At 42.2% G+C, this 24,168-nt stretch overlaps 1 protein-coding gene across 1 annotated transcript in view; it reads left to right on the top strand.

Moving 5' to 3' along the window:
• The window catches only part of plxnd1 (plexin D1), a 71,240-nt gene that overhangs the window by 31,426 nt on the left and 15,646 nt on the right, over positions 1–24,168 (top strand). The window contains exons 10-22 of the mRNA XM_005749089.2: positions 874–963; positions 1,267–1,375; positions 2,492–2,649; positions 6,134–6,279; positions 12,447–12,552; positions 13,935–14,074; positions 14,478–14,657; positions 15,005–15,089; positions 15,276–15,545; positions 18,390–18,539; positions 21,035–21,149; positions 21,785–21,892; positions 23,476–23,588. Coding sequence (XP_005749146.1) covers positions 874–963; positions 1,267–1,375; positions 2,492–2,649; positions 6,134–6,279; positions 12,447–12,552; positions 13,935–14,074; positions 14,478–14,657; positions 15,005–15,089; positions 15,276–15,545; positions 18,390–18,539; positions 21,035–21,149; positions 21,785–21,892; positions 23,476–23,588 — 1,770 coding nt within the window. The remainder of the gene's footprint in view (positions 1–873; positions 964–1,266; positions 1,376–2,491; positions 2,650–6,133; positions 6,280–12,446; positions 12,553–13,934; positions 14,075–14,477; positions 14,658–15,004; positions 15,090–15,275; positions 15,546–18,389; positions 18,540–21,034; positions 21,150–21,784; positions 21,893–23,475; positions 23,589–24,168) is intronic.

The raw sequence follows: 24,168 nt of genomic DNA, 5'->3' as shown, positions 1-24,168 counted from the left end.
GGGCAGCGTGAATGTGATTGGCCATTCACGCTGTTTATTATGAAAGTTTATCCAAACTGACATTGTTTGACTAATGCCTTCAGATTGTCGACAAGTCAGCAGAGCAGGAAATGTTCTGCCAGTCAAATTCATTCTCCCCAAAGCATCACCATCGCTCGGATCCTTCTGGGTTTTGTTTAGAATTTCAGTTTGGTTCCCACACTTCTCCGTAAGGACAAACCTAAAGGATGTCTAAACACGGTCTCACACAGCCTCTCTGAAGCATTAATGAACAAGCAAGAGGTTACAAGTTTGTTTGCTGTTATATTAGTTCAGATCCAACATAATTCCAGGAAGCCTTTCAGTAGCATTTCATTGCAAGTGCCCCCCCACCCCACACACAAAAAAAGAGCTTCTCCGGTGTCAAAAAGTACAGCGAAATAGCAGAGGCCTGGAGAGACTGAGTAAAGTAGACCAATTTAGGGTGGCTGGATTCACAGACAAATTACTTCTCCCACTTTAGGCACTTATCCTTTACTGCTCTTACCTATCTGAGCTTCTTTACGATCTTAACGTCACACATCTTGGCTCAGTAAAACTCGGGGCTTTCATTTTGTGAAGAATGAATTCATATTCATTACTCTGACTCCCAGATGACTTGCTGAGATGTGGGAGTCCAGATGTTTATGAATATGAAATTTGAATAGATCACATTTTTCCTGGCAGGGACAATTATTGTGGGTTATTTCAGTTTCCTGGTTCTCTTTCCGAGTTGTCAATTGTTACCAGACAGTGATTGAAACAGTGAGAACAGCATGTTATTAGGTTTTTTTTCTGCTGTTTTTGAAATGCTTTACTTTTTTTTTTTTTTAAGTAAGTGTTTTTGCGTAACAGAATGAGAAGCTGGAGTGTGACTTTGGAACAGAGCAGCGATATGAGGCCACATGGCTGAACAGCACGACTGTCAAGTGTAGTGGAGTGACGGTAAGTACAGACGATGACCTACCAGAAATGAGCGAGTTTGCCAAGTCTGAATAAACATGCTTTAAGCTCCGGCGCATCTACTGTGCATTTACTGGTTCAGTGGGTTCATTATTGTTAGCTTTAACGCTTATTTGTAACTTGTTTTTGATGTAATTATTTTAAACCCTTGTTTAAGACTTGGCTAGAAACCTATGATTATCTAGAGCATCACTAAGTGGAAGCAAAATTACATATAATAAAGACACGAGAACATTGAGGACATACCTGTTTTTGCTGATGCCGTCTTCCGCCCTGTCTATTTAGCTTTCCACTAATCAGAGGAGTCAGATTTACCACCTTAACCTGAGGAGGCGAGGAGCCTTTATCAGACATCGAGAGGATGTATTTATTGACAGCCCCCAGCCTATGAAAGGTAAGATATAAAAACCCATAATTATGTAGACATGCAGAAAAAAAATAAAAAGAAAGGAGTAGATGAAAACACAGCTCTCTGCTCCATTACATTTGTTTGCTCACCTCTCATGTATTTGCAGTGTAATTACATCCCCGCCACAACAAGAAAAAAGATGTGACATAGCCTCCACTGTTGCTCCCAGAATGCATTTCACCCATGTCCAGATGTGTTCTCATGAGATTGATGGGTTTTATTAAATCTGTAGAAAAATAAAGATTCCCTTACAGGGACAAACAGTGTGCGACTACCTTTCACTTGCAGTAATAGCAGTTTGTGTATTACAACACATAATTTGCCAACAACCAGTAATTTACCATGATGTTATATCCTGCTACCGTCTAATTACACATAATGATTGGAGAACATAGCGAGCTGCAATTTTAAGGTGTTATCAATGCCTCTCTCAAGCAATGTCCGCATGTATTGTAGCAAATATAGTTTGAGCTCCATGACAACAGTGAGATGATGAAAACTGACGTGTGTTGTTGAACTTGGCAGTGTTGTCTATAGTGCAGCTACAAGCCAGTTTTTGCCTATCCTAGTCCCAGATGTGCTGTTTGCAATCCATGTGTCTACCATGTGAACAACAGCCCTGGGCCACTGCCAGACACTCCGTGCTGTTAACAGGCAAGACGGTCGCTTTCTGAACATGCAGTGTCATCAAATTTTAAAATGACACACACTTTATCACACACATACAGGCGTGCACGCACTGCAATATGCACACAGTCAGCTGCACAGATGCACATGCGGCGATACAAATGGGAGTTCTCACTGGGAGGCACACTGGAACATGAACGTAATCATCTGTTTTCCCTGGCTTTGTTCTCCTCCACTCCTCTAGCTCTTTCTCCTTTTTTACTGGTTTATTTTTATAGCTGTGAATATATCATCCTCTAACTCCCTATGCTATTTATTTAGGGCACGCAGCCCTTAGCTTCATAAAAGCTCTAAAAGAAAATACCTTGAAGAGTGTACATTAAGTTGACCAGTCAAGGCAAACAGAGTTCAGTAATGTTTTCTCACAGTAGTAATTGCCTCTATGTCTCTCCCTTATCTGCCACATTCATCTAGTGGAAGTGTACAACTGTGGTGTGGGTAGCTCGGACTGTTCCCAGTGCTGGGGTCGGGAGGATAAGGGACACCTCTGTGGCTGGTGTGACAGCATCTGCAAGCCAAGGGATGAATGTCAGCCAATCAGGGATCAGTGTCCTAATCCTGAGATCCATGAGGTAAGTTCAGGGGTTAAACGTGCAGGACTTTGGGCCACAAATGCTTGCATTCATCCTCCTGCATCCCTCACACCTATGGTATTTAGGCCATGTAATGGTAAATCATGAGGTCACTCACATGGTCTGGCAACCCAGATTGTCTGTCAGTCCAGGATCAGCTGCTAAGGTATTATTTGAACCTTATTAAAGCAGCTCATTCAGTGATAACACTAACAGTCACATAGCCACAGACCCCAGGAGACCCAAATGAGTCGACCTGCAATGACTCAGGAGGCCATGGGAACACCTTCTGCACCATGTAACAGCTGTACATAAGCAAACCATGTGGACTGGGGCATGAAAGCTATGTGTGTAGGACCCTTTATGTATGAAACCACAAAGGTTAAAAGGAAAACAAATCAGAACCATGAGGGACTTGAGATTTTGCAACCACAACAAGAGAAAAACCGCACTGCTAAAAGGAATTAAGGAGTATTTATCTTACACGGGATCTGACTGCAGTCACGTCATCATGATTACTGCCAGGGTTTGCGGAGCTCATTTGCATGATCGTATTCATTTGTTTTTCCAACTGTAATGGGAGCCTATTTAGAGTCATCTTCTGAGCCTTTTCTGCCGCTACCAAGCATTATATCAGCACAGCTTTGGTAGGCGGTCATGGGAAGCATGGCTCACATGAGACTCAGTCGGCCTGAACTTCCTGTAGATAAAACCTGGTCGGCAAGCAGAACAAAGCAGGCGCGCAGACACACACTCTCTCACATACACACACGTAAGCCCACAATCTGTCACACAAATAGGCCATATTGAAGCATTCACGATTATCCTTCATTCTTTGTAGCTGTCAGCATACTGTGACTAACAGGATGCTCTGTGAGAGTCTAACTTATGTGGACTTCTTACATGACTGAAGTTAGCTGGGCTGAGATTCAGTATGTGTGGGTAGACTATTGTTGCAATACTCCATGTCTCTCTCTCTCTCTCTCATACACACACACACACACACACACTCCTACTGGCTCTCTCAGGAGAGCAGGCTGCAGAGAGGATACTGGGGTTGTGGTTCGGTGGGGTGAGTGATGCAATGCTTTGGCAGCCGTGTTTTCCCAGAGAATCCACAGGGGTTAGAGCCCAAGTCCTCCAGCTTATAGAAAAAAAAAGCTCCGCTCTCCCCAAACATTCAAACACACTCAGACTGCAGCAGCTCTTTGTTATATAGTCCTTGCGACAGTGCTGCTAAGATAATGAAACATGTTTTTCATCGCTCTGGCTTTGTCACGTACAATCTCTGTCACAAGGTACTCACATCAAAATATCAATAATACAGAGGAGGATTTCATTATTCCCTAAACTTTGCCACTTAGCACCTAATTGAGAAAAATGCTCTGTTCAATTCATTGACGTAAGACAATGGAGACATTTATTATTAACTCCAGGGGCTCTTTATTTTCATGTCATACCTAGACTAGTTCAAGGAATTTAAAAAAAAATCCATTGATTAGAGGTACTTTGGCAACCAAAACAGGAACTGCAAAACATAGTTCACTCACAACATGAAAAGAAAAGGAACAGAAGGACTTGGGTGAGACCTAAATGGTTTGGGAGAGAGGATGGAGAGCTAGTTGGACAAAGACAGGGTGGAGAAGGGTAGAGTATAGTGAGAAGCTTTTTCCTGTTTTTGTCCTCACGTCCTCCTTGATTAGTCTGATGCAGAGGAAGTCGAGTGAGGAGAGGAAGATGAAAGCTCTGACCTCAAAACAATCCCCCCCCAAAAAATCAAAAGGAAAACATGTGGATTTCATTAGGTAGCTGGTTTGTTTGGTGCAGGTTTATATACATGCATGTACATTTGGAGCATGTTTCATTTGAATACGAGAATGTGGAGTAATTTTGTTTAAAAGCTCCAGCTTTCCTTCTGGAGCTTTTTGCTGAGGCACATTCACACCCTGTGATCTCCCAGGAGGCCTGGCAGAGTTTGCACTGTAAATCAGGACTCACAGACTTGTAAGAGGTGTAAATGAACAGCATGCAAGCTGATGTTGCTGTCAGGTCTCAATGGCACCGCAGGGACGCACTACGCGCTATACGACGCATAGTGATAATAAATAACTGCATATTGCCGGCTGCTTTTCTGTGTTTGTCTGACATACTACAGTGTGCGTGTGCACAACTCCACGGACTAGCATTTATATGCTGTTTGTGGATTACATGTGTGTGAAAGAATGTGATGTTTTTGTTAGAGGAAGTATACATACTCGGTGTAAGTAGACACGGGGTGGCCACACTTAATGTCTGAAACCTTAATATAACCGCAAAAACATTTGCACCATTTCCTGCAGTGTAAATCTCACAGAAATACGGTAAGTAATGGGCTGGATTCCAACAGTTTGTTTTCACACCATAATAAAAGTACCACATTCACTCTTTTCTCAACCGCCTCCCGTTTTAGCTAGGAAATATATGGTTTATTTATCTGTGCTGTCAGTCTTGTGGGTTTCGAATTATTTGAATGCAGGGCCGAGCCTTGTCCTCTCACCTAGACCAAACAGAAGTGCTGTTTTCATTTTTCAGCTCAGTTTCAGATAGAGCCGGAGCCAGGCTAATAACACAGAGGGGTCACCGTGACCTCGGCTCAGCCAGAGGGACATCCAGAAAAGCATGCGCACTGCTGGGATAGCTATGCTACAGTGGCAAGATGATGCTAGATTGCTTCTGTCTGGGCGTTGGAGATGTTATCTGAGAAAGTTGAGTTTTCATGGCGACTGGAGAGGTGACAGTCCTTTTCTTTTCTTTCTGTGGCTCCAGAATGGAAAGTTAAGAGACCAAAAGTGAGGGCTGAAATGATGCGTGAGAGTATGCCTCTGAACAACAGCAGAAATGGGACTAAGGAATTTGACAGAGCAGACACAGGAAAACAGATGAAAGGGAATAGTGCGGTGCATTAATTCCCCTGTTGAGGCTTTGCTCTCTCACCACCACCATCAGCATTCACTTTCCTCTCGACAATCAGTCCCCTAAATTGCCTCCCCACTCATCCACCTTTCTGCTGTGCTCTACACCTCGGCTCTTCAGCCCTCACTTTCTCACTCTCTCTGTCTCTTGTGGGATGTGAAGGGGGCTCTTAGTCTGCTCTTTATTTGCATGTGCTGTAGAGGATTAGAGGCTGAAGAGTCTCAGACTACCGCAGTTAAGAGTCTGCTTTGTGTGTGTGTATACCTAAAGTGTGTGTCTATTCAATTAGATCTCAGTCTTCAGCAGAAGAACACTTACATGGGCCCTTATCTCTGTGTGTGTGCCACACTCCATGTCAGCATCAGAGACGGCACCTCTATTCTCCTAATTCTTTGTCATATTCATTATCGCCCATCGTTAGTGGAGTGTTTTTAGGGCGGTAATCTACTTATGAGCTCTAATTTATTGTCCAATTTCACTGCCTTTTTTTTCTCCCCTCTCATATTTTCTTTTTTCACTTTGTCTCTGACAGATTTCCCCTCTAAGTGGTCCAGTGGAAGGAGGCACCCTGCTGACAGTTCAGGGCAGGAACCTGGGCAGGAGGGCTAAAGCAGTGAGAGTCTCTATAGGAGATGTGAACTGTACTCTGCTGCCTCAGTTCTACACTGTCTCCACAGAGTAAGTTTTACAACATATAACTGAATTATGATTCATACGTTTGCAGTGTATGTCAGCCTCTCCCTGTAAATTTGCTCAATCGTATCAGTTTGTCTCGTTTATATCTTTTATATATTTAACTACTTTTCACATTATCTGCTATGTTGAAATAACAAAACTGAACTTCTTGCCCTGTACACCAACTATATATATATATATTTTTTTTAACCCTGATGAAATATGCACCATTGTTAGTGTCAGGACTTGTGAGATGATAGCTGACAATTACCTGTCGTCATGGTGTTGTCATGGTAACCTAATAGGATTTCAGGCAGGTGAGCGTTCAGGTGGATGGCAGGCTGAAATAGACACACATGGAGATCAAGTGATGGAAAGATTTCTCACTGTTACTGAAAGACTCCTGACATGTACATCTCAGACCACTGTGTGTGCTAAAACACCCTCAAATCAGATCATTCAGTCACACCTGCCTACTTTTATTGGATGGTGGAAGCTACCTCTATTACACTGGAATGTCTTCAGCTGGGAAAAGTATGAAAAAGTAGTAAACGGGTGCCATGCTTTAAAAGATTTTGGGAAATATTTTTTTTCTATATTGAAAACCCTCTAATCCAGGTGGGAAAGAATATTCATGTAAGCATATTTATCTAAACAGAAGCCATTTTCAGACATCGACTGCAACATCAAACATTTTTAAACATCACCTGTTATAGGTACACATGAGAATGCAAATGTCTTATTAGAAACAAAGTCTCTAGCACATCTCTAGTCTCTGTGTTGGCCCTGCGATGGACTGGGCTGGTGCTTTTTGTATGTAAAGTTTACATTTTCTTTCTGTGCTTGCATGGGTTCTCTTCAGGTATTCTGATTTTGTCCAAGACTCCAGAGACAAGCATGTTTTTGCTCCGCCACAGCCTAAACTCTCTTAAGCAAGTTTCCTGATATTTTTTCAATAGTTTCAGGAATAGTTCCCAATAGTTCCTTAAAGACATCCAAAGCTGTTCTTTGGATTACTTTTGTAAGTAACACTACTGGCTGCAATACAGGCTAAACCACGACAGAGCCCCTCTCCTGACTTCCTCCATACATATTTTTGACAATTTGAACCAAATTTCAAATTTGGAACCGGTCTTATGGGCTTCATGAGATTTGTTGCACTGATTTTCAGTCTAGTATACCTCCGGAGAGGCTTCAGCAAACAGTAGCCTAATGAACTGAAAGTCCAGATGCATCTCTTGGGTCCTGTTTTTTTTTTTCCTATTTCTTGAGAACATGACTTTCAGATGCTGCTCATCTGCTGTAAATCATTTTGCAGGCCTGATACTTCTTCTGTTGTTCTCTACTTGTTCAGTTTCTTCAGATTTTTTAAGGAAACGCTGCACATCACTCTCAGATACTTCCAGATATTTTGTGTCTAACGTCGCTTTAGAAATCAGCTTGTTCTTGAAAATGTATTATTTTTTTGCCTGTCAAATTGTGTTACCTTCAATATTTTTGTAAGCTCAAATTTTAAAAAACTGACAAAAAAAAATCATTTTTACAACCAAGTTCTTGTAACAGAGTGTCTGAAGACACAATTTAAAATAGGCTCTTTGCTTTTTTATGCTTGAATGTCTCATAGGTCAGTGTTAAAATGAATAAAAAGCAGCTAATGGGTAAAGAGAAGACTTCACAAAGCCTGCTAAAAACATTACATTATAGTTTGGTTCCTTGGAAGCAAAATGTTAAGAAATAAGGGCAGACTTAAGAATTTTGCACAATAGGACAAAAGTTTTTTTAAAAAGAAAGAAATGTAGGTAATCTCAGGGTGATGAGTTAGAAACAGTTTGCCCAGCAGATCTCCAGGTGTTTATAAAGGCTCAAAGCCATTTTAGCAACAACTAGAAATATAAAGTACACCTGAGTCTCAAATTCTCAGAAAAAAGAATGCACTGAAAATGGTTTTATCTTTTCTTCTGCAAAATGTTTTAAATTTCTAGATACCTACAGATTAGCCAGAGCATATGAAAGTGATAGAGATGGATTCATTGTATACATGCCAAATGTATAAATGAAAGCAACGTAAAAGTTTTTGATCCCAGGCCAGATAACCCTAGTTCAAACGTCTAGGAGGTCGGGTGGAAAATGGTCTATTATTTGGCGTGCTACAAAGAAAAGAAACTGAAATAGACCATCAAGGGCAGCAGAGGAAATCCATACTTTTTATTTTGTGCTTGACCAACTTTTATTTAAAGACAATCCAAGAGGGGGCAGTTTATAAACTTCCTCTTGTTAATTAATCACCATCACAGAGATCTGTGACAGTGATTAGACCTGCTTTATATAGGCCCACCAATCATGAAATTAAAATACCCACTGTCCACGTGTGGCTCAGTTTTCATGCATTCATGAGGCTAATTTTCACAAATATTATTATGCAGCACACTTCTCATTTTAAATGGCTCCATCACCACCCCTCCAAAGCTCAGGAACCGTCACATTGTCACCATGGAGACAGAAGGAGCCCGACTCCGACTCTAGCAGAACTCAGTGAAAAGTCAGTAACTCGACAATTACATCCGAACTTTCATTCCGTATCTGTAATGTTCCCTGAATGGAACTGTTTATCTGGTCTTGCTCCACTGAAGCCAATCATTGTATTAAGACCAGTTCTAGGGTGACCTGCGGGTCTTACCTGTCACTCCAACTGCCTGACACATTCCCCCCAAACCACACATGTAGAAAACAACGAATCACGTTTCACTCCGGGGTGAGCTCATCCCATGTTGTCATTCCTTATTGGCTCCAAAGGCTGGTTGTTGTGACAGCACGTCGTCATTGCTGGAAGTGGCACTGACAAATCATAACACATCAGTGCGTCTGACAGTGTCAGCACATTTGACTTGCACAGACACGCGCATGCATGCGAAACCAGACATTTTTCTACTTCTTCCTTGTGGGGCACTCCGGTGATTGATTAGTGATCCTGTCTCATCACCTTCGCAACTTAATTTTGAGGTACAATGTAAAGCTATTCACACCACACCCCTGAAGCAGGAAGGTCTGCTTCAAATTCCCCTCATTCATAAGACCTTGCCAGCCGTCAGTATCGCTCTCTTCATATACACAGCCTACTCATCAGCATACACACACCTGTGCATGTGACCTCATTTACCACGACTGTTGAGACAGGTGTCTGCCCGTGTGCTGAAAGGTGAAAGTTCACATCTGTGTGCCAAAAGGAAAATGTGCAGCACTGGAGAGGCTATGCTCTTCTCACCCAGTGTCAACATGTTAATTAATGGCACAGTCAGTCTAAGCACACCTCATTTATTGAAGTGCTTCACTTGATGTTTGGCTCAGGTCCTCCATGCTGCCCTTCCTTTTCATCATTTTCATACGAACCTTGAGTGGCCGTCGCTGTGTCCATTTAGCTCGGCCCCAGAAAACACTTGTATTCAGACACATACGGACTGGATTGTTGATGATTTTGCAGCCACTCGAGGGAAATGATTAGAGACATCTCAGTGCTAGAACAAATGTTGCCCTCCTGACTGTAATATCTCCACAGTGGGGCAATGCTGGAATATAGAGCAGGGGTCAGCCCAGGCCCTGTGCGCTCCTGCAGGGAGTCTGCCTGTCCTTTGAGTAGAATCACACCACATCAACATCACGTCCAGCATACACCCTCATGCACACACCACATTATCTGCATATCTTGCAAAAGTCTACTTCTATGCTTTTTTATCTGATTGCACATCGATGGAACATTGGACACGTTGGTACATATCTAAAAATTTAACATGGAAGTGTTGCAACATGCATTGTGTATGCGGGAGGCTGCATAGTTTTCTTCTGCACTGTTTCATTTGGCACTGTGGGATATATAGCAAGTACTGTCACTGCTGCCACACTAGCTCTGAGAAGTTAATTGTCTCGTAACTGGCAAGAGTCTAATTTAGCAGAAGATTAAAAATAATTCATCTGAGTTAATTGGTGGAAATTTAATTATGCCATAAGAAGTTATTGTTATATACTTCGAGTGGAGCTGCATTGATTAGTCAATCAACAGGAAATTATTCCAAATTATTCAACATCTGTTTTGATAATTCTGTTAATTGTTTAAATACATTTTTGTAAACAAAAATGGCAGCAGTTTCCTGGCTCCAGCTTCTCCAATGTGAAGATTTTGTTGGTGTTTTTTTACAGTGTTTTATCAGTGTGAAGTCAAATATTACAGAGTGTGTTCAATGAGAGGATCCAAAGCAATGGACAGTGTACAAGACAGGTGAAGAAGAGAGTTCAGGCAGGGTGGAGTGGGTGGTGACGAGTGTCAGGGGTGATTTGTAAAAGAAGGATAGCAGCCAGAGTAAATGGGAAGGTTTCCAAGAAGGCAGTGAGACCCGCTATGATGGGTGGTTATAAGATGGTAGTAATAACAAAAGAACAGGAGGAGCTGAAGGTGGCAGAACTGAATCGGTTAAGAAAGGTTAAGATTTTCATTGGGAGTGACCAGGATATACAGGATTAGAAATGAGAGCGGGATGGCTCAAACTGAGTGGTTCAGAGACAAAGGTAGAGAGGCCACCATGCTGTCTAACCCTTGAAAAAGCAACTTAACCTGATGTTATAGACATTATAAGGGGTAATTTCATCTCAGGATTAAATATAGTTTTAGAATATGTGAGAGGCACTAAAAAATAATGGGAATGATGAGGGACAGCTTAGATTGAGCAGGTTTGAAGGCAATGTTAAAATGTTTTTGACATGTTCGGATTATGAAAGATTCTAAACTCTTTCCTGAAACTATGAGACACACCTAGTTTCAGTTTAAATGGTACAGGCTGACTTCATCATAGCATCTATCTGCTGAGAAAACCCTTTGTGTTGTACTTCACAGGAAAAAATGACTTTGTGTCTTTGCTGTGCAGAATTATCCTCAACATTATGGTTCAATAGCAAACATCATATAATATGATGTACAGTTTTGATAACAGTTTAGTTCCCAGCCTGAAGCTACCCTGCAAGTTGAGACTGATTCAGGCTCCAATTTCTCTTATTTCCCTCAGGCTTGATCCTGTGAATAGTCATGTTTCATTTTGTTTGTCCTTGTTTTTCTTTCCTCTCTAATTTAGAGCATGTGAAGCGATGCATTTTTTCTCAAACAGGTGCACTTCTGCCCACATGCCACATAACTGACAGGAGTGTAATTTGAGTGTAATGGCATTCTTTACCTGATGCTTCTGTAATTAATCAGCATGAATGTAGACCCTGCTATCAACAGATGGTTGGTACTGCAGGTTATTTTAGTTTCCTTTTAACACCTATTCTGGCTTATGAAAAAAGGGGGAAAATTTGTTTTAATTCGGGTTGTTATATGCTAGAATACATGTCACTTTGTTTAAGGCTTGATATTTAGAAAGCCCCGACAGCTTGACCTCAGCCAAGCCTAGACCGACCCAGCCCAGCCGCATCTACTGTGTGTCCTGCCAGGTCCTCCCACACTAAGCACAGCTCCTGCACTTATGTAAATTCCATGGGTCTCCTCTGTCAATCATATATCGCTAGCTGAGAATTTATAACCACTGTAGCAGCAGGCACCTGACTAAATAAACCGACAGGGTGTCAAGCTGGAAGGAGATCATGTGAGGCGATAAAGGTTGTGTTCCCCCTTTGGTACATTTATCCCAGTGAGGTCCCAGAACAGTAGGTCTCTGTGCCTCAGTACACCACCATGTCATTAATATTAGACGTCTCTGTAGAGTGTGCACTGATGGCACAGGGTATAATCACAGCCAGGAGGTAAGAGTACAAGCCACGGCAGCTTCTTAATCTCCTCTGTGGTTAGACACATCTGGTCTAAGGAGCTTTGAACTTTACTTCCCCTAATATCTGATATCCCAGGGCTTTATTGGATTCCCTTATGTAAATGCAATGGGCATTGATGAATTAGTTCATAACACTGTTCCCCAAGATTAATTATGTGTCTTTGTTTAGCAGATCGAGATCTCCTTTTTCATTCTTATATTGGTTTCCCTCACTTGCAATTTGAGTTGAGCGACTCCTTTTTTTTTTTCAAATGAGTTTATTGATTTAAAATTGTGAGCATCATTTTTTTTTTTTTTTGCTTGTTATTCATATTGTTCTCTTTTATTAACTGATCCTCTGTTGTGGTGTTCTGTCCCCAGGCTGGTGTGTGTCACTGGGAGGGCTGCAGATAACAGGAGCGATATTGTCCAAGTGGATGTGGAGCAGAGTGGGATGGGGAAGTCAAAGGAGACCTTCTCATATTTAGTGAGTATTCTCCAGATATCCACCCTCCTGCTGGTTTTTGCTTTCTGTTCTATCTGCCTCTTCCTCCACACTCTTCATCTATGCTCCTTTTTTTCTTTGCTCCTTCCCCACTGGGAAAGCCTCCCCATGTGTGTCAGTTAAGTGTTAACAGATGCGTTTTATGATTCAGAGGAATGCTAGTGTGTGGGAATCTTCAAACATCCATGTGAGCTGTAAGCTAAGCACCATTGTCATTCAGCATTGAATGCCAGAAAAAACAAATATGGTGATTGTTGGAATGTCCCCTTGCTCTGAATTCATCACCGGACGAGGCGAGCTGGCCAGCATTGTGTTAATTGACCTCAACCCACACAGTCTCTCAGTCTCTAAGAGTATTCACCCAGTGGAAATACCCATGTAAGCCATTTGTTTCTCTTTGTTTATAGACAAAGAATTTTTTTTACAATCCAGTGCTGGAACGAGCTGTCATGTCTGGAGCTTCTACAAACAGATCTCCTTGTGAGTTATCCCACAGAGAAATCATCCCAATCTTGAAACCCTTCTTGATACATAAGGATTTTTAAAAAATCTAGAACGACAAACATAGTAAGGACTGTTGTTGGACCTCCTCCTGAGCTTCCTTATCCATCTCAGAACTGGTCAGTGTCGGGAGGTGTTTTACTGTAGGAGAAGATGTGAGAGAAAGGGGAAGCAGTTCTGGAGACAGGATATGTGCCTCTACCGCATCTCCTTCCTCAAACCTCTTGACGGAAACATCTGCCTCCTTACGCCCCCTCCTAAACAAAAATACACAATAGGTCTGCTCCATCCCTGTGCACTGAGGAAGTGAATCCTGTCAGTGAGGATAAGAGGTTTCCCTGGAGGCGAGGTTCACGGCGGGGATAAAAAGTTTGAAAAGAGCAGGAATGCTGATGCTGGTAGCTGCAGAGCCGGACAGGGATATTCATCTTCGCCCAAGGAGGCTTTTTATTTGTGTGTAGGTGCTTTTGTGCATGTATGATTACGTGTGCATGAAGTTTCTCATGCGTATGCATGAACATTATTGCTTCTTACCCGCAGTACAGTACAGCTGTCCTGCTACTTGGGCCTTAAATGCCTGTTGGCTTCAGCAGCACTTTAACATACTGCAGCGTGGGCTGTCTTCACAGTTTTCCTCACTAATTTATTGTTATAGTCAGCAGCTGTCTCAGCCCATCTGTAAAGACGTAATATTTAAACCTCAAAGGATAAGGAAAGATTTTATTTGTTGTCAAGAAAGGCATCATAGAGCACAAACGCAGTTTTTACTAAGCCTGTCTTTTCCAGTGACAGAAGCTGTCAGATTTCTACTGATAAATGTGATTTCTTGTTAGTAGCGTCCCATATCTTTCCTCTGCATGCAGATCCCAAAGCTACTGTCCATGGAGCCAGAGCGGGGCTTGCGTGCTGGAGGAACCAAAGTGACCATCAATGGGGAACACCTTAACATTGGATCTGAGGTTAAAGTCAATGTCAACACAACACAGGAATGCATTATCACTAAGTGAGTGCGACTTTCGTCAAGCAGTTTCTGCAACTTTTGTTAAGCTGGCCAAATTTCAAGTGGTTCTAAACTCTCTGTGACTTTGAATGCTTACCAATAAACCACAAAGGATTTAAATAGCTTTCTTTGCTTTGCCCATATTAATAGCGCCCTTTTCTGTAGCTGATAACAAATGCAGCTACACAGTAATTATTTATTCAGGCTGCACAGTGAAGCCGGCATAAAATTCAGCACCTTTACCTGTATCCCTAATGCTTTCCAAAACAGATTTTTGACTTCTGTGTAACTCTGCCAATATGACTTCAATTGTAATTGGAAGTATTTTGGGGATTAAACAGTTGTAGACATTGCAAGTTCTGAGGTTACACCGTTTACCTGTTTTTTCTTTTCTTTCTTTTATTAGGAAAACAGCTCGAACAATTGAATGCATCATGCCTCCTGCCTCACAGGCACACACTGACCCAGTAACAGTGTGTGTAGAGTTTGAGAACAAGACTTGTGAGGGTCCAGAGCTTAGCACCACATACACCTATGAGAGGAACCCCACTATCACCTCCATCCACCCCAAAATGAGCTTCCGCAGGTACGTATACCACCACACACATCTCAAGGATTAAAAATCTCCACATGCAATACTTTGGAGTTCTCCTTGCATTCCCAGTCACAGGCATAAGTCATTACTGTAATATTGTCCTCGGTGTCTTCTTCCTATTGTTCTCTAAATTGCACAGCTTCAGTGTGACAGGGCAGTGGCATGTTTTTGAGGACATGTGAGGCTTTTCAGTGTATTCAAACTGGTGTGCTTTATTATCTTGTCCTGTCTCTGTCTCGTGTTGGAGAAGGGTCCCAAAGTATTTGCATGTCAGTATGAATTTGACACATTTTTTTGTCGCAGCTGAGATGTGACTCTCTGTTGTGTGTGTGTCACAGTGGTGGCAGGAACATCACAGTGACAGGCCAGGGTTTTGATCTGGTACAGAGTGTCACCATGCAGGTGGTGGGAATTGGACATTCAGTGAGTATCCTAATTATTTCCTCATTTATTTCGCTTGACGCTTTCAGTCAGATAGTCAGATGTGTGGGATCTTGGGATTCACTAGAAAATAATTATTTTCTCCTGTGATATAGTCATAAACATGCAGACACAAATAAATTATTGGTTCAAAGTAAGTAACTGTTGTCCTCTCTGGTCCTTCTACAGCAGTGTGAAGTGCTCACCCCCTCCACAATTGCCTGCCGCTCTCCTCCATCCAACCAATCCCAGCCGACCTCAGTGCAGTTCTTGCTGAATGGAGTCCTTTACACGAATGACAGGCCTTTCTCGTCTGATACCGATGACGAAGAAGAAGAGGAGGAACCTCACATAGGTCACTTTCCCTTGGAATATGTGGAGGATCCTCAGTTCTTCACCGCCAACAAGGAGAAGCTAATCAAACACCATTCAGGGGAGCAGCTGACACTCATCATCAATGTGAGCGACACTGTTCAATCACTTTCATGCTTCACTTTGTGCTGGTCTACAAAAAGATCCTCAGAAATCCCCAGAAGTCTGCCAGTCCCTACAGACATTTCCACACAAATAATTTGCATTTTAACTTTATTTCATCAAAAAGCTGGTCAGACTTAAAGGTACCATCAGAAGACATCAGGCCTTTTATGTTGTTATGTGGCGAGCTTTGAAAAAAATGAAATACTTACTCTACTCCTTGAACTAGTGATGCTATTTTCTGGCTTGTTTTGTGGTTTCAAAAGCATCACTGCTGTAAACCTGAATGCCCCCACTGTTATGAGCCGACAGAGCTGACTGTTTCTTTATTCATATTCACATAAACCAGAGGCATATAAAACACTTCAAAGGCTCTGTCCCCTGTAATGTGTTGACTTCTAATGTTGCAGGTCTAAGGGGGAAGGGGGGCTTTGTTTAGTTGGAGGTCCCATGTTCCACGTTCTGGCTGATCTAAGCACCTGTCTGCATGAATTCATCACCCTAGAGGGTTTCTGGCTGTGACACCGTAAAAAAATGCACATACTAACAGCGCAGACAGGAAAGTTTGAACACGACGCAGCTTCCTCTTTATGTGTCGGTGTGTGCCGGGTTCAGCCCATCTACATGGTCGACTCATTTGTTGTTTCCTGTTTGATTTAGGAAGATGGATTCCACTCGTGGTGGAGCTGAATGGGGGAGAGAGGCTGAAGAGAAATGTGTTTGTTTAATAGGGAGCTTGTTAGCCAGCCAGCCTATATTAAGAACCTGAGCTGGAATGTGGGTGGGTTTTGTTATCCTTTATTCTGTTTTCGGCCTGTTGAATCCATTGTTTTGGCCTTTTCTATTAGTTTCCGTGTGAAAATCTTGTGCATATTGGGGTTATAAAAATCTATTTCTTAGAATATGCTCAAACATATTGGTGTGATAGCTTGATGCTTTTTGTGTCTGTGTATGATGTGTGTGTGTTGTGTTTGTTCAAGGAAGCATTTGTTGACAGAGACCCAGGGGGCTGCAATCTGCAGTGGGGACAGAACAGTGTCCTAAGGGTGTAATCAAAACAAGGAAGCACGCTGGGGATAAACACACGCGTACTTCCTCACTTGTCATTCTTATATTGAAGGGAAATTGCCATTTCATACAAAAAGGCTCATATGTTTGTACGTCTCTCTGTTTGTAGGTTAGTCTATTATTAGTAATAATAACACTGTACATAGCAAATTAGTTACAGAGAAGGCTGTGCCACAGTAAAAAGTAAAACTACAAGAAACACAAGGAGTCATGCAATCATACACAAACCTTGGAGTTAGTCCGCAAAGATGAATATTAAAATTCTTCTTTGTTGTTTCACAGTAAAGCTCACTGTGGCAAGATTACAGTTCGTTCCTGACTGTTCCTGACTGGATTTCTACTTTCAAATAAAGTACTTGAAGTAATGCAGCTAGACTTTTTACAGCCGATTTAATCATCTGTGTCTGATCTTTGTGTACTGAAGTTTCTACGTTCCTGACTAGAAAAACTATTATTGAACTCTGGTGGAATGACGTTTCTTGCATTACTCATTAAACCTTAATTAACTGATTAGTGAAATATTTCAGATTAAGAATTTATTTTGCATGAGTCTTCTGGGCCAACATAGACAGCACGGACCCATTATGATTTTGGTGGGGGAGGAACCAAAACATAGGCAGAACCTGCAGAAGAGACCCGGCCTGGGTCGAACCTGAAGTAAAAATGCTAACTACTTAACCACCGTGACCCTTGAACAGACAACTAGATTTTATGTTATACATGTTAAAAGGGGTACTTTAGTCTAAGAGTTTCAGATATTTTGACGATATGTGAGAGACTCTACTAAATAATGGGAATAATTAGGGACAGGTCAGATTGAGCAGGAATGTTGAGATGGAGGAGTAATAGTGGGTAAACTGAACAAAGGATGTTGAAAAAAGACCTCAGAGGAGGTTCATGGATGTACTGTAGGGCAACATGCAGGGGATTGCTGTGCAAGAGGAAGATGATCCACTGTGGTGACTTTTAAAGACACCAGCCAAAAGAAGAAGAAGAAGTAATGAAGATTAACATGTAATTAGCATTGTTCAAGTGATCTGCGCCTTAGGTCCTAACACGGGACAAGCTTCAAAATCAAGAAATTACCATATTGGAAGTGAAGGACATCTTTCATTTCTGTCATGCCTGATAAAAATCTTTCAAACTCAGTGCCCACCATCTGTAAAGTGAGTTCTCCTGATCCCTACTATAAATTTTTAAGCATTTAAAAATCCTTCACTAGATCCTCGGAAGATATTGTGCTGCTTTTTAAATAAGCTAAGTGCTACACCTCCTGAGTCAGTGAAATCACACTTCATGTGTAAAATCAGACGAGCGTCTATTTAAGCAGTGAAATTCCAGGCTTTAATGGAAGCAGCAGAGTTAGACTGATTGGAAAACATTGTCCATGCATCTTATTTCAAAAGGCTTCTGTAAAGGCCCTGAGAATGTTATTCTGGGCTCAGACAGGGATGACCGTGATCGGGTTTGTTTGTAGAAACTTTTCTGGCCATGTGAGAGGGGGAGTGGGAATGTGTTGTGCTTCGAGCTGAACTCTAGCCCAAACTGGATGAGTTTCCTGCTGCCTTTCTCTGCATGACAGCTGCATGACAGGCCTGCCACGGCTCGGTTTCTGTGCGTGCACACTAGAATGCCTATGTGTCTGCACGTATGTGTGGGGTAAATCTCTTCGTGAATGTTATCTGCGCTTGTTCGAAGTAGGCCCCTCTGCTATCTTACTCCTGACCGGCTGACGGCTGTTTTTATTCGTTTCTGGCACAGAAAGTACCAAGCGATCTGGAGCTGATGCCGGAGGAATACTCAGTGATGATTGGCTCCTATCCCTGCAACATCACTTTTCACAATGACCAGCTGTTCCACTGCACTATCAACGGACTATCCAGCTCCAGCGAAAGGGAGCTTCCTGTCTTTGTAAGTATTAAACCTTGTAAAACACTATAACATGCAAATATACAATCCAGACTTGTGCTGAAAATATTGCTGCCTGGACCTCGATAATTTTAGAGTTTCAACCAAATATTACACGGTATTCAAGCCAAGCATTTAGTCAGAATCTGTACCACCTGTGATGCTCACTGAAACGGATTTTATCTGCAAAAATCTGAATGCGTGCTCTGCAAGTCATTTGTGAGTGTGCCGCTCTACATGCATTATAAATGGGTTGTAGTCGCTCCTCATTCCATCATGAAATAGTAGTCAGTTGGGGGTGGTTAGTCATCATTCTGTGCCACAACAAATAGTTATGTGTTTGCCAACTGTTGTTCATGTCTTTAATCTTTTATCAGTTCTTCTATCATATATTGCACAGACTGCTCACACTGATCCCAAAAACTTCTGAGTCAGCGATGATCTCACTCTTCACTTGTGTCTTTGTTTTTTGTTTCCTGGTTCTTTCATTCTCCATTAAATGCCCTAATCAAGACATGGCTAAGCCCTGAGCAGTCCTAATAAAACCAGACCCTCTTTTTCCTACCCATCTCTCTTCCCCATCTGTAGATATCCGTTCTGGTCTGTTTCGATAGGGCTCTATTAAGGGGGAAAGCATTCATCTATATTTAAATATGAGCCAAACTGCGAGTGGTTTGCTGAAATAGCTCAGAAAACATATGTTAGTCGTTCTCTGCCACGGTTGAGGTGAACTGTAAGAAGCGTTTCCCCACTTTGACACAAAAATAGAAGTAAAGCCTCTCCTTTCTTCTCTGTCTCTCTCTCCTTGTGTACCTGTGGCTTGCTCAAGCAAACCTCCACCCCCATCTGTCTCTCAGGATGTCTCAGAATAAACACTGGCAATTAGCAAACACATAAAGTCAGGGCAAGGGTCAGATAAGATGTCATAACACAAATGGGTGGGCTGTCTGCTTCCTGCACACGAGCTCTGAGGATGATTTGCAAGCGCATTTGACAGGGGCATAAATACAGAGTGCAAGTACATTTTCCTTTGTGCTGGCACATTTGAATAAATGCATACATGTTGGGGTGACGCATAGCTCGTGGCCATTTGTGTTACTTCACTTACTTTTGGTGGAAGATCTATTTTTGCACGCCTGTGTTGTGCTTGGCTCTGAAATGCTGCAGAAGTGGATGTGGGGAAGCAGTGTTTTTGTACCCCAAGCGAAACAGGAACATGGAACAATGGCATTTTCCCCTCCATTACACCAGGCCTGGCTGTTGCAACCTCTGGAAGAAGGCCTCCTCTGGCTGGTCTGAGTAAATAAATGTCTGGAACAGAAAGAGCAAGAGGGAATGTGAAAATGAGGGAGCCCGGTGAGCCAGCTTCCCCCCGTTAGAGTAAGACCACTGTAAGAAGGATTTGGTCTGAGGATTGGAGGCTTTTTTTATCTCCGTCTCTTTTCATGAAATATGTTCAGATTGGGGAAGGAGCGGGAATGATGTGAGCAGGGACCAGAGAGACCCTGCTGACTAATCAGAAGGCAGAAGTGAAAGTTCTTTTCTTGTCACATCTGGGTTAGACTGAACTGGGTGACTCGTTGGAGCGAGAGACCATTTTTCAAAATCTACAGTGTGTAATTTTTTTTTTCTGCATATGTGCACCTGTGCCTATGGAGAAAAAAATGATGTGCTTGTGCATGTTTGCAGCAACTTGTGTTCTCATTAAGAACTGCTTCTGTTGCACTCCACTCACTCTGTGTTACAAAGAAAAGTTTTAATGCATCTACTGCTCATTACTGTGTGTTCTGCAACCTTCTGCCTTCAACTTTTTCTTTTTGCCTTTTTGGATATTACCTTACTGGGTTACAATGTAGTGCAGGAAAAGGGACAACATTTGACTCCAGCCATTCATTTCCTAGCCAACTATTCAGGAAGTGGGGTTTAATTCTCACCACTCTTCCTTCATCAGTGCAAACCATTTTAAACAATCTCTTTATTTTATCTCATTTGGGCTGCTATAATTATCTTTACACATCATTTGCTCATATTCCCACTACTCTAAGTGCATCTGCTAGGATTTCAACATGCTTGCGCAGCTTTAGAGTTGGCTTTTTGCAACATCTAACCAGCAGCTGACTCAAAAGATCTGACAGCTGGGGCATTTTTATCAAATTTCTGGACTAGTGAGATGGAGATGGGATCATTTAAGCGTTATATTAAAATGCACATATTGTCAGATAATTATAGAATAGGTAGCTCGTTTTTTGGGGAGTATATTTTTATTTGCAGTAATTAAGAGCTGAAAGTTTTTTATTTTGAATTTAATGTTTTATATCGTTAAATAAGCTTCTAAGAAAACAAAAGTAAATGTAGGGCTTGAGGCAATATAGTTGACAGTCACGGTGTTAGAAAAATCCATAGAAGGAGAAGGGAAAACTTAAAACAGAACAATGGAGGAGGCCGATTTTTGAAGGAGCTTGACCCAGTTTCATTTGTCATTTCCTTTTTCTTTTTAGGTGCAAGTGGGGAACTTTCGACGCAAAGTTGCCACAGTGCAGCTCGGCGGCAGCGAGATGGCCATCGTGGTATCCATTGTGGTGTGCTGTGTGCTGCTGCTGCTGTGCACTGTGGGTAAGTTGTGTACACATACTTACCAGAACGTGATGGATGTATGCCTGTTATAGCAATGCGTGCTCCAGATGGGAAATAGATAAAAGGAATTCGGGGGTCATAGATTCCCGCGCCTCCCTTCATTCCTCTTCAGTATCCATTGCACAAAGACCACAGTGTTCCTCTTACCGTTTACTCCATCTGTGTGCTTATGTGTGTGTATACACTGTAATCTTTGAGTGTGTCTCTGGGGCAGGTGTATGGGTGAAAATTGGTGTTAGTGTGGATTTTCACACAGTTTCCCGGTATGAATCTGTTCTCAGATATTAAAAAAAAAAAAACTTTAAAAAAAAGCCAACCTCCTTTCTTTTCTTGCCAGACTTTGTGGGTGTGACATAAATGTTGAAATATTAGTGCGTAAATCATTTTTACGTCCCGTGTTCTCACTGTGAAAAACATTGGCACAAAGTCTTTTCCACGGGCTCATAAAAGCTAAAAAACACGAAAATAATTTCATCCATTCGAAAATCTCTCAGTCCCATTTTGACCCTGTTATTATTTCCAGGAAGTTGACAGTGTGTGATAACAGCAGTTGTTTTGTAAATTAGTTGCATTGTATTTTTCTCACTCTTTTGTGTTTTGTTTTTTTTTCTCAGCTCTGGTAGTGTACTGCACAAAGAGCCGAAGGGCAGAACGCTACTGGCAGAAAACGCTACTCCAAATGGAGGAGATGGAGTCCCAGATCAGAGAGGAGATCCGTAAAGGTGTGTTTATAAGAACATCACACACACACACATGAGCGCACCAGTACAAACTTTGTTATCAAAGTCACTTTTGATAGCGAATTTGAAAAAAAAAGAAGTTTGCATGAAGACAGAAATGTTGACCACACTTGTTTGTGTTTACTTGTTTGTGTATATCTGTGTTTGTGTGCGCGTGCGAGCAGAAAAGTATATTTGTTTTTGAGGTTTTCTAGTCTGAAGTGCGAGAAAGATACAACAGTGGACAGATCTGTGCCTAGTAAGCGTGACTCATAAAACATAGTCTCTGCCAAATGATCAGTCACAGACACACTGAGTGACCACATCGCCTCTGCTCCCTCTGCCCTATAGGAACGAGACCTTTGAGTTTGTGTTTGGTTTTGTGTCTGTGTGTGTGCGTGTGCGTGTCTAGGGCATTAGACCAAAGCAGTGTGAAGGCCACTCCGCATCTGAGCACCCAGATTTATTGTGTGGAGATAGGGGGGACGGATAGAGAAAGAAAAATGGAGGGAGGAAGCGATAGGAGCGGGAGTGAGGGCCGCAAGCTTGAGGAGAAGCAGAAGCGTGGGAGGGAGAGGAGGAGAGGAGAGGTTATTTTGTCAGAGGACACAGATAAATTTGTGGCAGAGTTCAGGGTGAGTGTGAACAAAGCACTGGATACTTTTGCTGAGAAGATGTGATAAAAGCAGGCGAAAGGGGGAGAGGGTTAAAGAAGATGGGTAATTGACATATTCCAGGTTACACAAATGGGAGTGTCATGATATTTGTCTGAAGAGTGAGGCAGAGGGGAGGTTTGGTATTCAGGCCTGCTGCTTATAATCTGGAGCTGACAGTGTGCACTGATTCAGACGATGCTTTAGCGAGCAGGAGGATAAATAACCTGGCGGTGTAATGAAATATGTTTTAAATCCCTCTGGTCTAGTATTCTCTTCTTTCTGCACAAACACAGTCTGAAGAAACAGCCATTGTAACCCAAATACGTCTCTCATCCTGCAACAGGATGCACTTTTCTATAAAGAGATCTCTGGCGTGTCATTACATGTGAACATTATCCTCTGCTGGTACATGCTAGCCAATAAAGTGGCTACAACATTGCCATGCAGATTCGAGTCAGCATCTGGACACGCTGATGCTGTTACTGCATGTAAACCTCGATCTGTACACATGTTTTGGATAAAAGCCTCAGACTGGATTTGGCTGCTCTGATTGTCGTTTGGTAAATATTTGCCTGCGTGTCGTGACGGGCTGCACAGTTTGGCAGGGAGAAAGGATGAGAGGGGAAAAAGATCAGAGGATTAGGATTTGGTATTTAACCAGAAGATGATACTAGATGGAGGAAATTAAATGATATAATTCTGTGTTTGATTTAAAATAGCTTCCTGTGAAATCAACCAGTCTTCCAGCAGGATGGGAAAATTGATGGTTACTGGATTAGTCTGCAAACAGATTTCTTGCTTACTTTACTTAGCAACAAATGAAGCTCGAGGAGCCAGAAACAGGAAGAAACCACGGTGTACAAACAGAACCCATGATTCAATCTCATTTGTTTTGTTTTGGGGGGATTTTTTTCTTTTTTGCGCCTTCAGGCTTTGCAGAACTCCAGACCGACATGACAGACCTGACCAAGGAACTGAATCGCAGCCAGGGCATCCCCTTTTTGGAGTACAAACAGTTTGTCACACGCACCTTCTTCCCCAAGGTGAGAAACCCTATTTATTCCCTGTTATCTGATTTCGACTGGCACATTGACAATACCATTTTTCTCACTGGGGTTTTAATATTTCTGCCCTGCATGTCCCATTTCCCATTTGTCACTGCTTGTAATATGCAGGGTAAAAATTCACCTTGGAACTTTTAAACATAGAGCAGAAATCCAGTGAGGTGTAGCTCAGTCTGGCACCCTGCAGGACAGTTAATATGTTCTCTATAGGTAAGCATTTTTCTGATGTGCGATCCACCCCGAAGTGGGTCTATCTGTGGGTGGGTGTTTTTCCACCAGTGCAGACGGGCACAGCTCAGCAGGCTTTGTCTTCCAACCACAGGCATGGACTTTCAAGGAGACAGAACAATGGCGGGCACTGTGACATGGAAACTTTCTCCCCGATCTCTCAAAAGACACATCGTTTTCTTTTTTTCTCCACTCACACACCCACGCTGTTTTGCAAGTACAAATGATCTTGCGCAATGACAGCCATGTCGGTTTCAGTGGACAGTGGACGCTGTTTTGTGGGGGTTTTTTTGGGTTTTTGTTTTTTTATTGGGAAGGAAAAGAGAGGAGG

This window comes from Pundamilia nyererei, unplaced genomic scaffold (genome assembly GCF_000239375.1).
Source record: "Pundamilia nyererei isolate P.nyererei 1_Seehausen unplaced genomic scaffold, PunNye1.0 scaffold00236, whole genome shotgun sequence".
Lineage (NCBI taxonomy): Eukaryota > Metazoa > Chordata > Actinopteri > Cichliformes > Cichlidae > Pundamilia > Pundamilia nyererei.
This window is presented reverse-complemented; position numbering and strand designations above follow the sequence as displayed.